Source organism: Phyllostomus hastatus, unplaced genomic scaffold (assembly GCF_019186645.2).
Source record: "Phyllostomus hastatus isolate PE091 unplaced genomic scaffold, TTU_PhHast_1.1 phas_scaffold_12, whole genome shotgun sequence".
NCBI classification, from domain to species: Eukaryota; Metazoa; Chordata; class Mammalia; order Chiroptera; family Phyllostomidae; genus Phyllostomus; species Phyllostomus hastatus.
Window position 1 is genome coordinate 2481724 of NW_025334007.1, and position 15831 is coordinate 2497554.

The 15831-nt window shown below is 41.7% G+C and overlaps 1 protein-coding gene across 4 annotated transcripts in view; it reads left to right on the top strand.

Moving 5' to 3' along the window:
* Nucleotides 1-15831, top strand: part of DMD (dystrophin) — a 1939942-nt gene that overhangs the window by 1395879 nt on the left and 528232 nt on the right. For all 4 annotated transcript variants that reach the window (XM_045855895.1, XM_045855896.1, XM_045855898.1 and 1 more), the window contains one exon: nucleotides 14592-14803. In XM_045855895.1, the coding sequence (XP_045711851.1) occupies nucleotides 14592-14803 (212 nt within the window). The remainder of the gene's footprint in view (nucleotides 1-14591; nucleotides 14804-15831) is intronic.

The following is a 15831-nucleotide window of genomic DNA, read 5'->3' on the forward strand; positions in this document are numbered from 1 at the left end:
TCTGAGCTACGCCAGCCAGGGATTGATTTGCATCTCTAAAAGCCTTCTCTAACCAGAATCTTAGATGGATTGGGAGGGCAAAAGCTAGTATTAGAACAGTGGTTCCCAGTCCTGGCCGCATAGTAGAATCACTAGGGGAAGCTTTCAAAAAATGCCAGTGCCTGTCCCAGGGCAGTGAGGCTTAGTTAGTTGGAGCATTGTCCCATAACTGAAAGGTTGCAGATTCGAGTCCCAGTCAGGGCACATACCTAGGTTGTGGGTTCGATCCCTGGGTCAGGCACATATGACAGACAACCAGTGAATGCTTCTCTTTCACATTGATGTTTCTCTCTCTGTAAAAGCAAGGAAAAAACTGTCCTCAGGTGTGGATTAAAAAAAAAAAAAAAGCCAGTACCTGGACTCCAACCCAAATGAACTAAATGAAAATCTTTGGGAATAGGGCCCAGACATTGGTATCTTTTAAAATACTTCAGTTGAAGCCAGGCGGTGAAAGACAAATACCATATGACCTCACCTATAAGGGGAGCCCAATCAACAAAACAAACAAGCAAGCAAGATAGAACCAGAGACATGGAAATAAAGAACAAACTGACAGTGACCAGAGGGAATGGGGGAGGGGGGGTAAGGGGGGACAAGGGGGAAGGGTCAAGTCAAGGAACGTGTATAAAGGACCCACGGACAAAGCCAAAGGGAGGGGGAGGATTGAATGTGGGAGGTTGGGGTGAGTAGGGCAGGGGAGTGTAATGGGAGAAAATGGTGACACCTGTAATCAACCAATAAAAAAATTTAAATTAAAAACATAAAGATATAACCTGGCTGGCGTAGCTCAGTGGATTGAGTGCGGGCTGTGAATCAAAGTGTCGCAGGTTCGATTCCCAGTCAGGGTACATGGCTGGGTTGCAGGCCATGGCCCCCAGCAACCGCACATTGATGTTTCTCTCTCTCTCTCTTTCTCCCTCCCTTCCCTCTCTAAAAATAAATAAATAAAATCTTAACAAAAACATAAAGATATAAAATACTTTAGTTGGTTTGAATGCATAGACAAGGTTGTGATTCATTAGATAAGAGAGGACATTGGCAAGCTTTTAAATGAAACAGTCCAGGGACGACAACTGGGTGGTGGAGAGGGTAGATGAGCAATTAAAGAGGTTGAATGAATGACTTGGCGCCTTGGTTAAAGGAAAAGGAAGAAAAGAGGAATCAAGTGTGATTTTTAGGTTTCTCCTGGAAAGACTAGTTGGAGGAATCGATGTTTGTCAAGTGATTGAGAAGAAGGGTGAAGACAATGTGATAAATTTTGGAGACGTTGACTATTTAAGAGCGATTTAGTAAGGGTTTGGCAATGTGGATAGGGAACTCAGAAACCAGTTATACTCACTTAAGATATGGATTTGACTCTGATCACTGTAAACGTAGTCAATGAAGCAGTATGAACAAGTGAACTTCCCAGAAAGAATATATAAAATGAAAAGAAAAGGTCAAAAGGAGACCCCAAGGGAATAGTAACATTTAAGGGCTGAGCAGGGAAGTCTGGGGCGTAGCCAAAAAGGCAGAATAAAATCTGAAACAAATCTTGCCATGGCAATCAAAAGGAGAAGGCCTCAAGGAAGGCTCATCAGTGCTAGAAAATACTGAAGGGAGGTGTGGAAAGATAAAGAGTTTTGAATCTTCAATGCTGGCGTAGCTTGAAAGTCATTGCTATCATCCTCACGACTAATTTCAGTGGCAGAAGTCAAAATGCAGTCGATCGAGACAGATATGTGAGGTGTGAAAGTGGAAATAATGAGTGTAGACCAGTGCTGCTCAAACTTTACTGTGCATACAAATCACCTCGGATCCTGTTTAAAAAAGCAGGTCCCGATTCAGTGGGTCTGGGCTGGAGCCGGGGATACCGAGTTTCAGGCAAAGTCCCATGTGATGCCGATGCTGCTGGGACACAGGCCATTTTTTAAGCAGCGCTGGTAGGAACTAAATCCATGAAGAAGAAAGACGTTGCATTGGCCAGAGTGGGTGTAGGGCTGGAAGAAAGAATTTGTTTTGTTCCTTGTTGTTTTCTTTTCACATGAGGTTCTAAACTGAGACAGGAGACACAGGATGGACGGAAAGCAGAATCACTTCTTTTAGGCCGTGGGAGGAGTCGGAATAGTGAAGTGGGGAGGGAATTAGGTGTGGGCGGGAAAGACACCTGACCCTGGAGAGAGGAAGGTAAGGAAGACTAGAAATACGAAGAAGTCTATCAAAACATAGCACCTGGCATTTTGCTTCTTAATCCATAGTTTCTGTCCAAGGAGTTATTGTTGTTGTTGTTTTGTGTGTGTGTGTATGAGAGAGAGAGAGAGAGCGCGCCCACTTTGATTTTCAGGTACATCTTGTTCTTTAATAAAGCTTTTGTTTATTTTTAGAGAGAGGAAGGGAGAGAGAAAGAGGGAGAGACACATCAGTGTGTGGTTGCCTCTCACATGCCCCCTACTGGGGACCTGGCCTGCAACTGAGGCACATGCCCTGCCTGGGAATCGAACCGGCAACCCTTTGGTTCGCAGGCCGGTGCTCAGTCCACTGAGCCACACCAGCCAGGGCTCAGGTGGAACTTCACTGTTCAGTGCCTGTCAATAAAACTTTGAGTGACAAAGTGTAGGGATGAAATGCAATATGTGTTCACGGAGAAAAATAGTGCCTTTTTCAGATACTTATATTCCGAACAAAATGCATCCATTTTTGATGCACAAATTTACAGTGATGAGTGAATTTTATTGTCTGCATCACATGCTGGTGACACCTTAGTAAATCTACGGTGCTGGAATTGTAGTGGTACTCCTTAGCTCCAATTGACTTCTTTGGGGTTTTTTGCTATTTTTTTTCAAAAGTTTTCTTTCAATTACAGTTAGCTTACAATATTATATTAGTTTCAGGTGTACAACACAGTGATGCGACATCTATGTAACTTAGGAAACAATCACCCGGATCAGTCTAGTACCCACCTGACACCACCCTTAGCTCCAATTTAGTGGAGTCTTGGCAACCCTTTCTAGTAGTGAGAACTGTATTTTCTACATTTGGCATTCGGTTAGTTGATGGCTGAAGCAGACCACACGGATGGATGGTCCAGCAATACGTTGCATCTATATTGTATCTAGATAGCTTCTTTTCTGGGTCTTGTGAGTGACCTAGGATTACAAACTGCAATATTGTTTGCACAAATGTAGGTCAAGCATTTCCCCCAACCTCAAGCTTTCCTCTCAAGCAATAGCTTGCCCCTGCCAAAGGAAGCCATTATTTGTTTACAAATGCATTCATTTTATTTTATTTTATTTTTTAATGATCAGAGTGTGCATTTCAAAAGCTTCCTCTTTGTGCAATTAATAAAGTAGCTTATGTGTTTCACTGTGACTGCATGTTCGCATTTGCTCAGAATCTCTGACTCTCCAACCAGGGGCCACAGTGCAGTCGGTCCCTCCTTTTACTGCAATTCATCTCTGCGTGTGGGAACCAACACACATTCGCCCGTGTGTTCGAACCAAAACAGGAGAATGAACTTTCTTCAGAGGACTCGCTCATTTTCTTTATTAGCATAGTCAGCATATTTTAAGGGAGATAGTATGGTTTTTGACAGTCTGTTGATTAGGAAATTAAGAGATCTGCCTGAATTCCATTTTTAACTCCTCTTCATACACATTGGGTATGACTTAGAATAAAACATTTTGTCATTTCCACTCCTGTACATTCTGTTTACTATCCTGTAAACTTCCATATTCCACAGATGGTATTGTTTTCTTAATTGGAAAGTGGTCTTAGCGACTTAGAAAGCTGCTTGAGTAATATCCTGCTACATGCTGGCTGCGAGAGAGCTTTGTATCTAACACTGTATTATGAAAAATTCAAATGCACAGAAAAGCTGAAAGAACAGTGCAGTGAATGTCCATGAACCCAGCATCCAGATTCTGCTGGATCACTCCGTCCATTTAGCTGCCTATCAATCTCTGTTATTTTCAGATGCGTTTCAAAGGAAGTCTGGAAACATCCGCACTCAACTCCTAAACACTTCAGCACGCACATCATTAATGAGAGCTCAATATTCATTCCCAGTTATTCTTGTTTATTTGCTTGCGGCAGAATTTACATAGTGTCAAATGCACTACGTTCTATATGAACTGTAGGGGAGGAAAGCGTTTTTCTTCCCTTCTGGGTTCTTTGGCTGGCTTAGTAATTAAAATGATATAACACAGATGAATAAGAGAAAAACAAATTTAATTTTGTGCATGCAGGAGCTCAAAGAAGTATGAGACTCCAAGAAGGAACCAAAAAAAGCAGGCAGCGTTTATACATTTTAGACAAAGAAACAATACGTGTGTGAAGAATTGACAAGACAAAGAAGGTTGGGTGTGGGCTAGTAAATTAGTGGGGTGACAAGGATGCCCCCCATCCTCCAGGTAACAGGCAGGGCACCTTCCACACGGGGGATTCATTTCCTGCTTTCAGGGGGACAAAAGGGGTCAGAGTGTCCTTCTTATACTGGCTGGTTTTTAAAGTAACTAATTCAAAATTAGCAGTATGCCAAAATGGCATCTTTGGGGATGACAAATTCTGTGTTTCTTCAGTACCATTCAGCGAGTATTCCTGAATGGGTATACCTGCGTGATGCAGACCCCTCTCAAGATACAGAAAAATGTTATTGCCCCAGAAAGGAAAGATCTTTTGAGTGTTAACTGGACTTCTTATGGTGATCATTTCATAATACCATATGTGCAAGTATCGAATCATTCTCTTTTACACCTAAAACTAAAATAAGGTCATTTGGCAACTGTGCCTTAATTAAAAAATAATGGAAAGAGGACCTTTTTTTTTAGATTGACTTGAGTTTATTTTAACTGAATTTTAGCATCAGTGAATATAAAATTGCCGAGTCAAATCATACCAACAGTGCATCCAGGGGAAACGTATGTGGCTATTGCTACGCTATTTGTTCATCCAGGCACTGGGCTGACAGTTCTTCCCAAGAACTTTGCAAAGTGAACCTCTGTCTCTGACGGAAACAGCAGGGAACATGTATTTCACAGACTGTTAGACCCAGGAAGAACCCCAGGGATTATCCAATCTATCCCCCATTTTTGTTTTATAGCTTAGGTTTTGAGAAGTCCGGTGGGTTACAAAAGTACTTGAGTGCCCATCCTTACCGCTATAAACAAGGGAAAGCTAGCAACCAGATGCTCTGCTCAGGGCTCTGGGTCCATTATTTCTTTAATCTTCTTGTCATTATGACCCCCATTTTACAGAGAGAAAACTGAGTATGGAAACAGCACGAAATGACTGATCTTTGTCATCTCAAATTCACCATAAATGTTAGATGAATATCATAAAGTATTTTTAGCTTAGTTATTGATTCTGGGTCTGCTTTCCATGAATTTCAACTACATGCTTGAGTATTCCTGAATTCTGGCTTTTCAGGATTGAGAGAAAAAGCAAGTATCAAAATTCAGCCTAGGGGCTAAGATTCAATCACGTGCCTATAACTGCCCTCTCGCGTCAGGTCTTTGGTCCCAGCTGTGTCAGACACTTCATTCTGTGTTTGCACAGCAGCCACGCGCCTCCTTTCCTGTTCCTAAACAGAGCAACTGTCCATTCCCACCAGCTAACTTTGACTTCATGGTTAGCGTATCTATTTCTTCCTCTTCTTAATGGGTTGAACTTGAGAGTTCTCTTTGCAGAGCTTAACTATAGCTAAGTCTTCTCTAGAACCATGTTTAAATGCCATGTGGGGAGTAAGAGGAACAAATCTTAATATTCCCTATAATTTTGGTCATTATCGCTTTCACTTTCCTTGGCTTCTTATAAGTCTTGTCTTTAAAATATTTTATTTATTTGTTTGTTTATTTATTTATTTTGGACAAAGGGGAAGGGAGGGAGAAACAGGGAGAGAAACATCAATGTGTGGTTGCCTCTTGTGCACCCCCTACTGGGGACCTGGCCTGCAATCCAGGCATGTCCCCAGACTGGGAATTGAACTGGCAACCCTTTGGTTTGCAGGCCAATGTTCAGTTCACTGAGCCAAGCCAGCCAGGGCTCTTTGTAAGTCTTTTAATGTCAAACTTTGAAATAGGCCCCCATTGCTCAAGGTATAGTTGCATCATAACTTTGTACAAGAGGAGGATAATGGTGGTTTCTTGGATTCCAGTTCCCTTCTTGATCATGCCTAACATTTTGCTGAGTATTTTAGCCTCAGGGGACAGCGTGTTGTGAGTCTCACATCTTTTTTCTGATTCTAACAAATACTTCAGAGCTCATGGTCTTAATTTCTTTGGGGATCATTTTCCTTACAGTTGGCCATAGTTAAATACAGGGTCCGGCACAAATAACACCCCTTTTTGATTGCAAAATCATAAGCATGTCATTTTGTAACATAACAACATCACAATCAAGCACATCATGGGACATTTTAGGGGAAATGTTTGAATTAACACTATAAGGTATTACACCCAAATTATTACCCTACCAACCACACTCAAGCAAGTTACTTCTGCCGGACCCTGTATGCGCTACTCTTCACCTCTTCATATGACTCCAAAAGATTTCCCTGCAATTTAACTCTTCCAGCTCAGTCTAGTCTACCTTGAACTCTTCTGTACTCTGGGGAATCCCTGAGATCCACAGTGCACTCTCCTTAGCAGATCACACATCTTTGCTGATGACAGTAGTGCATTGTTGAAGCTTCTTCATATAGAGAAGCAAAAACACCTTACTTTGGTGTGGTTCTTAATGCTTTTATTCATTATTGAACTTTACCTTCACAACAATCCTTTGGTTGCACAGCTATCATTATTTCAGTGTTTCAGTGGAGGCAATTAAAGCTGTGGTGAATCCACATTTGCAAATTGAATTGTCAAGGTGTCTCTCTAAAACCTAATCACAGTAACTTCTAATTCTCAGACTGTAACTTCAGTGCAGAAATTGCAACAGAGCTGTTCTTTGTTCTGTTGCAATGTACATTCAAAATGCAATCATTCCATTTTCGAAAATAACATTTTTCCCTAGGAGAGACATGGGGATTTATATCAAAATAATGTATACCAATAATCAAACACAGGTAGCTTAAAAAACCTGAGGTGATAGATCGGTAAGTACTCAATCACCGGAACTGTTTCCTTCTTTGCAATATTGTGCTTCTTGACATGATTGCTGTGTTTCCACTTTGACACTTTGGGAGATCTGTAAATCAGGACACATGCTGAATTCAAGTCTGTCATCCTGAGTCGGAGCAACAGTTATTTATTTCCCATCATTATCCAGCATCTACTTACTGCACAAATCAGTTGAGAAGCTTTTCATGGTGGACCTTGGAGAGAAGAAATGCACACATTTGGATAGCTCTTCAAATGCCATCATGCACAGATTGCCTGAGTTTATATGCGTATATTTTATTATTATTTCCCTTTTGTATGTCAGATGAATCTACTATAAATGTACGTCTAACAGTATGGGCTCTAGTGACCAAATACATTGCCATACTATATCTTTGCTCTATCATTAATGTCCTGGATGAAAACTGACAATAATATGTTAGACGAAGGGTTTTAAGTGTGGTAGAATTCTGTCATTTGAATTGTTGCCCAATTATGGACAATTACCATGTGTATTTGAAGTCCAGCCGCCACAGCAGTCCAGTTCCAAGATATCAGCTTCGCTTTGATGATCTTCAGATACTATGTTTCCTTTCCATTTCAAGACAAAATGGAACATGTATCAAACTTCTAAAATGTTTTTATATACATTTCTGCAGTTCTACTCTTGGGACACTACTTTGCTGCTTTTATTAAGTCACTAAATAGCTGTTTCATTATTCTCTGTGTGCTGATTTGTTTCCATGAGCCTTGTCTGGTTCACTGTCCAATGAGTATTTCTAAAATGTTCCCTGCCCCACAAATCTCCCATCTACATTGTATCATGTCCCTAGCAAAACCACATATCTCTTCCTGTCGTTCATCCCTGCCACTGTGATGCATATTTCACAGGTTGCAACCCTCTTGAAAAAGATGAATTTTCTAAAGTTATATTAGAACATGTTTTACAAGTCAAATAATATTTTATTAAGTTCTTATTGAAGGACAATGTGCATCACGAAAAGGGCATGCACCATAAATGTCTAGCTTGGTGAATTTGCACAAACAGAATACAGCTGTGTGAGCATCACCCAAACCAAGAAATGCCCAGAACCTGAGAAGCCCCCATCATACCTCTTTCAGTGACTGCCAGTCCCGCAAGAGTAACCACTATTGTGACTTCTAGAGTGTTCTTACTTTTCCCAGGTCTTGTACATCATGTACCTGGAACAAAACAGTACGTCCTCGTTTTCAGCTGGCATTTTTCCCTTAACAGCATGTCTGTGACATTAATATATACCATTGCATATAGTTGTAGATATTTCATTCCTGTTGCTAGTGTTCTATTGAGAAATATACCACAAAGTATTTTTCTGTTTTACAGTACATAGGAATTTAGGTAGTTTCCTATTTGGGGACTCTTCCAATGTAGTACATGTGTTTTGGTGACTATAAGTATGGATTTCTGTGAGAGTGCACTGGAAGTATGCAATACCTGGGGGTGAAATGCAAGTCAAATAATATTTTAAATACACTTGATAAATTGACTATCTGGGGAAATCTTCTGGCGAATCCTTGTGCAAAGGAAATAATCTCTCCATAATTTCTGCTATGCAAAATGGATGCTCACATATGGTTGGTTATTTCACGAGGGGAGGTACATCTGCTGACTGTCTTTCTAGTATTCATCTAATTGTGCTTATGTTAACAGCAATGCGATATTTTTATTGTTGTTATTATCCTCTAGAGCTCAGTATGTTTCAGCATCTGAAAATGCCCATAAAATACCCAATATGTACATGTACTTTTCAATACTATTCCATCTAAAATTTCATTTAAAAGACAAGCTGAAGCAACAAGGCATGCCAACAGATTCCATGTGATCTACATTTATTTTAAGAAAGTTAGAGCCCCGGCTGGTGTGGCTCAGTGAGTTGAGTGCCGGCCTGGGAACCAAAGGGTCGCCAGGTTCGACTCCCAGTCAGGGCACATGCCTGGGTTGCAGGCCAGGTCCCCCTGGTGGGGGACATGTGAGAGGCATCCCATTGATGTTTCTGTCCCTCTCTTTCTCCCTCCTTTCCCCTCTCTCAAGAAATAAATAAATAGAATTTTCTAAAAACAAATGCTTTAAAAAAAAAGAATGTTAGAAATCATTGATTAATTTAGCTCACAGGATTCACTTTCCATACCTTTTAATGTATCTATTTTTTATCAAATGAGAATATTCTACCAGTAAACATGACAGCGAAGATGTTTTATACAAAAAAGGGGGGTTGGTGCAAAGGCAGTATTAGAAACAAAGGATGTCCAGAAAATGTTTATTTCTAATGGGGATCATGAAAAATCAAGGGGAAATGAAAAGGGAAATGTAAACGACTTAAGCCAGCGTTCAAATTATGTAAACCTGAAATTCAACAAAGGGGCTGTGACTGCTTTTTGGGAGGAAAGCCTGCAGGTTCTCGGCAAGGGTTAACTTTGGAAGTGGCGATTTTACATCTCTGTAAAGAGGAAGCATGAGTGATTGCAATAGCCTATATGCACAAGTCATTTGATAGTTATTGCAATCAAACACTGGATTGTACACTAGGATTTTTTTTTACTAGAACTCTAACTTAGACTAGGGTCTCCCAGAAACAGACCTTCACACAAACGATTGGAGCGAAGGTGCTTCAGAGGATCCCACGAAGGACCAATAGGAAGCAGCCCGATGGAACAGGGAAAGGAAAGAAGCCAGCACCGGAGCCGGTTATTGAGCAAGTTATTGCTGTGGGCCGCTGCCGTTCGACCCTGCTGAGTGAAGTCTGAGAGATACAGAAAAATACGCCTCACCCGCAAGGGGTGATTGCCAATTCTCATCTGTCACTGGCTGATTCATTTGTCCACTCCCTACAGTCAGATTTCTAGCACTCCACCCGAATCATTTTCTGTGTGGTCTTCAAGGAATCCCATGTGGTCAAAGCCAATGGACACTCTGAGCATGCGCTTTGGTGAGCCTGACTGCTTGGGTGCAAGTGCTGGCTCCGCCCCTCACTATCTGTTTGACCTTAAAGTAGCTCCTTAACGTCGTCTGTGTTTCTTCATCTGTTCAACGCAGAGAACAGCAACAACAACGGAAACGGTGATTCTTACCTCATAAGGTCTGCATCATGATTCAGAGAGATAATACATGTGAAGAGCTTAAAACAGTGCTTCGAATAGAGTAGGTATTCAAGTCAATGTTCTTGTATATGAATTTCATCATCTCTTGTGATATTTGAGGCCTTTAAAAGTGTTTTTGAAGTTCATTCTTGCCCACGTTTCTACGAAAGTACACTTTGCAAGTGGTCTTGCCTCTCTAGCCATGTTTCATCCTATTGGCTACGTTCGCTGCAGTCCGTCTTTATGCGCTGTATTTTCCCGGGCTCTGTTTTTCACACTCTGTTCTGCTCTGCTTCATCGATACACCGTGCCAATGCGAACGCACTCACATCGGTGGCTTCTGTTACTCTTCTGTCACGATTTTTAATCCTGGATTTGTCTCTCTCTCAAAATATACAGGGAGAGACAGAAGTAGGTTTACAGTCGTGAGTATGCAAACCACTGAGTTTATTCTTGTATTATGATTTGTTAACCATTGCGTTATTTTCCATATGAACAACTGTAAGCCTACTTTTGTCCCGCCCTGTACAGCTCTGTCACAGCACTGCCCATCCATCTGTGTGGAATGTCCTCAAAACCTCCCACTGATTAGGTCCAAGACTGAACTCATTATCTTTTTCCCTGGAGCTGCTCATCCTGGATTCGTCTAGTAGAGAATGGATAATACCTCCAATCTAACAGGCACCAACCAGAAGGCATAGAATCTTAGGCTCCTTGGTTCACCCAGCGCTTTGCATTATGCTGTTATCTAGTAGTAGGCAGTAAGGAAAATGGGGACCCACAGGCTCGATGGGTGGATTGATGAGTAGCAGGACTTAGAGGAGTAGGTGGATTGTTGAGTGAGTCTGTAGCCTATAAGTTTATCTAGTGAAGTATTATCTGATGATCATGTACAGTTGAAGGTCAAGGATGCAGACGTACATTCTTCGTGGGATGCACACCGCCAATGAAGCAATTTTTCTCGCTACATTACACACACTTAACCACTTTGGAATGAAAACTTTAATTGTATGTTTGTCTTGAACAAGTGGTGTAGGCTATAAAGATTCCTTCATTTTTCCACAATTAAATATCTACCCACATAATAAGAAAAACTACTTCTTCATATCAAGAATGGCCATTTTTAAAAAACATGGTTTATATCTACCCTGGTTGAATTGAAACATAGGATGTATAAAAAATTCACTGGCATGAATATGAATGACTTACCATGTTGATATAAGAACTACGAGGCATTCTAAAAATGTTGCTAGGATAGTGTAATGTCACTAATTAAGTCCGATTTAGGCACAGGCAACTTGGAATCAAAGATTTTTTTAAGGGAAGTTGATTTTATTATTTTCAGTTACACATAGTATATGACAATAGGCTATGAAAACAGTGCCAATTATGCATAATAAAGTAGCCTGCTATGATAGGATGAAGAAATGTTTTGTAATTAGAATCACTTCTATGTTGTTCTATGCTGGAAAAATATTTCAGAACACTTCCCGACATTTTTATTTATAGTTTAAACAGTTCCTTAGAATAGCATTGATGCTATTCATTTTGTAAACTCAAGTTTCCGTAGAATGATCAAGAACTATAAATCTCAGGGCTATAACAGGTGCTGCACTACCCAGCAGGCTCCGCAGCAATAAGGAAACAAACAGAAAAAAATAATAGTGCTCAACAATTATAATGAGAGACTGACATTACACAGAGGTCTGGCCGTGTGAACCGAAGTTGAAATACAACATGTTGACTGGTGTTGCAACACATCTCAAACGCCCAGACAGAAATGAACCGGATAAAAGGAATGAGCGCCCCTTACTTGGTTGCACATGTTCCAAGGACCCGATTCTTGATTTCACATCACAGTTCCTGGTCTGGTAGCGCGTTATCTAGTCCTGATGCTCATTTACCAAACACCTCAAGTCCTCATTTAAGTCCCAACTTCGCAAAACTTCGTGGCGGCAGCGACAGGGTTCATGAAGAGGGCGTAAACCGGCATGATGAAGGAAGAGCCGGGACTTTATAACACTGCGCTGTGGACATTTTCCTTGTCCACCCACAGCTGGTCTTTGCCCTTCGCTACCCGGCTGCGTGCTCTGGGAGGCTGCTCTGTGTCATTGCAGGTCTCCCATGCCCTTTGGCTTCCAGTTGCTTTGGCCACTGGGGAGCCCTAGCGGGAAATTGAAGAGAGCAGGCAGACTGAGGTCAGGATATTTATTCTCCTGGTTGCCTCCCTGTGAAGCTGCCTCCGGCTGACTGTGTCCCTTGACGGAAGGTTACTGTTCTTCTGAAGGTGGTTTTTCCTCATGACTCTGGGCTCCTGGCCGCTTCTCCCTCCCGTCATTTCTTGTGCCTGGCTGTAGTAGCAGCAGCAGCGCCACTGCTGTGAGGCCTGGGTCTTGTATTACCTTTGGTGCATTGCCTACACCGTGAGTGTGTTGTCACTTGTTCTTTTGTAAATAAGCCTCTCAGGCTATTTGGGCCAGACCACAGAGGAACATGTGTATCGAGCTAAGATATTCCAGAGGATGGTGGAGAGACATTGAACAGTTTAAACAGGAGAGTGAGTGATCAGACCTGTATTAGTTATTATTATCTGAAGTGTAGACATTAGCCCTGGCTGGTGTGGTTCAGTGGATTGAGCACAGGCCTGTGAACTGAAAGGTAGCCAGTTTGACAGTCAGGGCACATGCCTGGGCTGCAGGCAAGGTTCCCAGGTTTGGGAGGTGCAACAGATTGATGTATCTCTCACACATCGATGTTTCTCTGGCTCTCTTCCTCCCTTCCTCTCTCTCTAAAAGTAAATTAAAATATATTTAAAAAGTGTAGACATTACCGTGAAAAACAGAGACTTGACGTGGGAGACTATATGGAGTCTATTTCACACATGCAGGCAAAATATAATAGAGCTTTGCCATGGTAATATGTGGAAAGAGGGAAGTTCTAGATTAGAGAAATTAGTAACCAATTACATATGGTAGTCAGGGAGGCTTAGGGAAGATTTAGAATACCTGTCAGATGTTTTACTTTAAAGGAATAAAATAGATGGTGGTTGATTATTTGTTTCCTATGGCTTTGTTTCCATTTCATGAAACCAGCATAAAGAAAAGATGGCATGACCCTGGCTGGTATAGCTCAGTGGATTAAGTGCCAGCCTGCAAACCAAAGGGTTGCCGGTTCAATTCCCAGTCAGGGCACATGCCAGGGTTGTGGGCCAGGTCCCCAGTGGGGGGGCATGTGAGGGGAAATCACACATTGATGTTTCTCTCCCTCTCTTTCTCCACCCCTTCCCCTCTCTCTAAAAAATAAAAAAATAATAATAAAATCTTTTTTTTAATTTTCTTTAAAAAAAAGAAAAGATGGTGTGGACATTAATGGAAAAGACAAAATAGTGTGGTCGTATTTATTTTTAACCTTCCAAAATGAAGTATTTCAGAGCATAATCTATAGGCTATCCATCTTCCATCTTTGACGCACAATGATACCAAAAAACAGCCTCAGTATGAGCCTGTCACACTTACCAAATAGAATCGGCATGAATTTTTATATATCGTTACAAGAAGTTTCCAGAATGCCTGTCTGCTCTTGAGTTGCCTCAGAAGAAGACCCTAGGAAAAAGTTTTGAGAGCGAGCGGTATATTTGGGAGTTGAGGAAAATATCAGTAGGGGAGTGAGAAAGTGAAACAGGTATGGCAGGACAGCCAGTAAAGGATGGTGCGTTATCACGCAGGTCACGCCAGTAGGCCACTGGGCTTTATGTCCCTGGGAGAGCCCTGGAACCCTTGAAAAAGAGCTGACTCACCGTTCCCTCCCTTAGCACCGAGGGAGCTAGAATATTCATCCCCCAGCACCTGCTACCATCGTGTTGGTTATAGGCTGCTCCTGGGAGGCGGGGAGGGAAGAGGGGAAGTGCCAGCTCACTGGTGTATCCAGCCCACCACTTAGGTGGCAAAGCGAGCTCTTTGTGGCAACGCACAGCCTTCAGGGAATGAAACGTGAGCGATGGCATTGGAAGTCAGACGGCTGGGTATCGAAGTGGCACGGGCGAGGTATCTGGTGTATTCTGGTATAGAACCTTTCTAGAATTTATTCAGATTTGTTCTAGGCATTGAGAACAGATGGAGTTAAATGTTTACGTACACTGCTGATGTTCTAGGCGACCTTCAGGAAGATAATTCAACAGAAGCTCATGTTTGCCATTGAAAAGCAAGTCAGGAATACAGCTGTCCGTCACCCTAGCTCTAACAAAGTGAACGGTTTTTAATGAGTAAGAGAAAACGCGAGCTATTTGGATGTTAACTTGAAAATGTCTTCTGAAGACTAGCATTGAATCCTGTGTATTTATTTATTTTTTTCCTTTTATTCCAGTTGAGAGAATTCAGAATCAATGGGATGAAGTACAGGAGCATCTTCAGAACCGGAGGCAACAGTTGAATGAAATGTTAAAGGATTCAACCCAGTGGCTGGAAGCAAAGGACGAAGCCGAGCAGGTCTTGGGGCAGGCCAGAGCCAGGCTGGACTCCTGGAAGGAGGGGCCCTACACCACGGACGCGGTCCAAAAGAAAATCAAAGAAACCAAGGTTAGAATCAAAGATACGTCCTTAAAATTAAATGCCGGGTACACTGGATCCAATTCTATCAAGGATGGAAATGTAGTGATTTTTAATGTAAACTTTTTAAAAGAAAATTACATTTAAGTTGAAATGAACAGCCAAGTAAAGTAGAGATTAGAGGAAAATGTATGGCTCATATCAATCTTAAAATTAATTGAGTTTAGTGGCTCAGTGAATTGAGTGCCAGCCTGCGAACCAAAGGGTCGCTGGTTCGATTCCCAGTCAGGGCACATGCCTGGCTTGGGGGCCAGGTCCCCAGTAGGGGGCATGAGAGAGGCAACCACACATTGATGTTTTTCTCTCTCTCTTTCTCCCTCCCTTCCCCTAAAAATAAAATAAATAAAATCTTTAAAAATCAATAAATAAATGAATTGAGTGTAATAATCTGCATATAACGGGCTTGCTTTCACATTGCACCATCTTTTAAAACTGCTTCCCAGTTGATAGACATACTTACGTAGGAACGTGAAGCCATCAGTAAATTCCTTCCTAGAAAAAACAATAAGTCTACTTTTTGCTCCTTTATTTGAGGGCCCCGAGTGGGGAGGGGAAGGGTGGGCGGAAGCACAAGGCAGAGATGAGCTGTTTGCCCCCGGGCTCTGTCCTCCAGCCGAGCTTCTCTTCCTTCTCCCTCCTCCTCCCTCCTCTGCCCCCCAAAACTGCACCATATTTTTGTCCACTTACTAGACTACAACTCTTCAGAATAAAAGAAAGAAAAAAGGGAAAGGCAATAAAATGTGTTTTGACTACATTTTATCAAGCACTGTGCATAGCACTTTACATACATTTAATTCTCTCAAACCTCATATGTACGGGTCAGTTTGGAAAGCCCTTAAATGTTAACCAAAGGGGAGCCTTTGGGAAATTTTAAATAAGGGAGCACATTGGTGGGAACTTGATCAGATTGAGTATTTGATCAAAACCCTCTATAGATATATATATATATATTTTTTCTGGCAGAAAAAGACCTTCTGCTAAACAGACATCTGAATCTC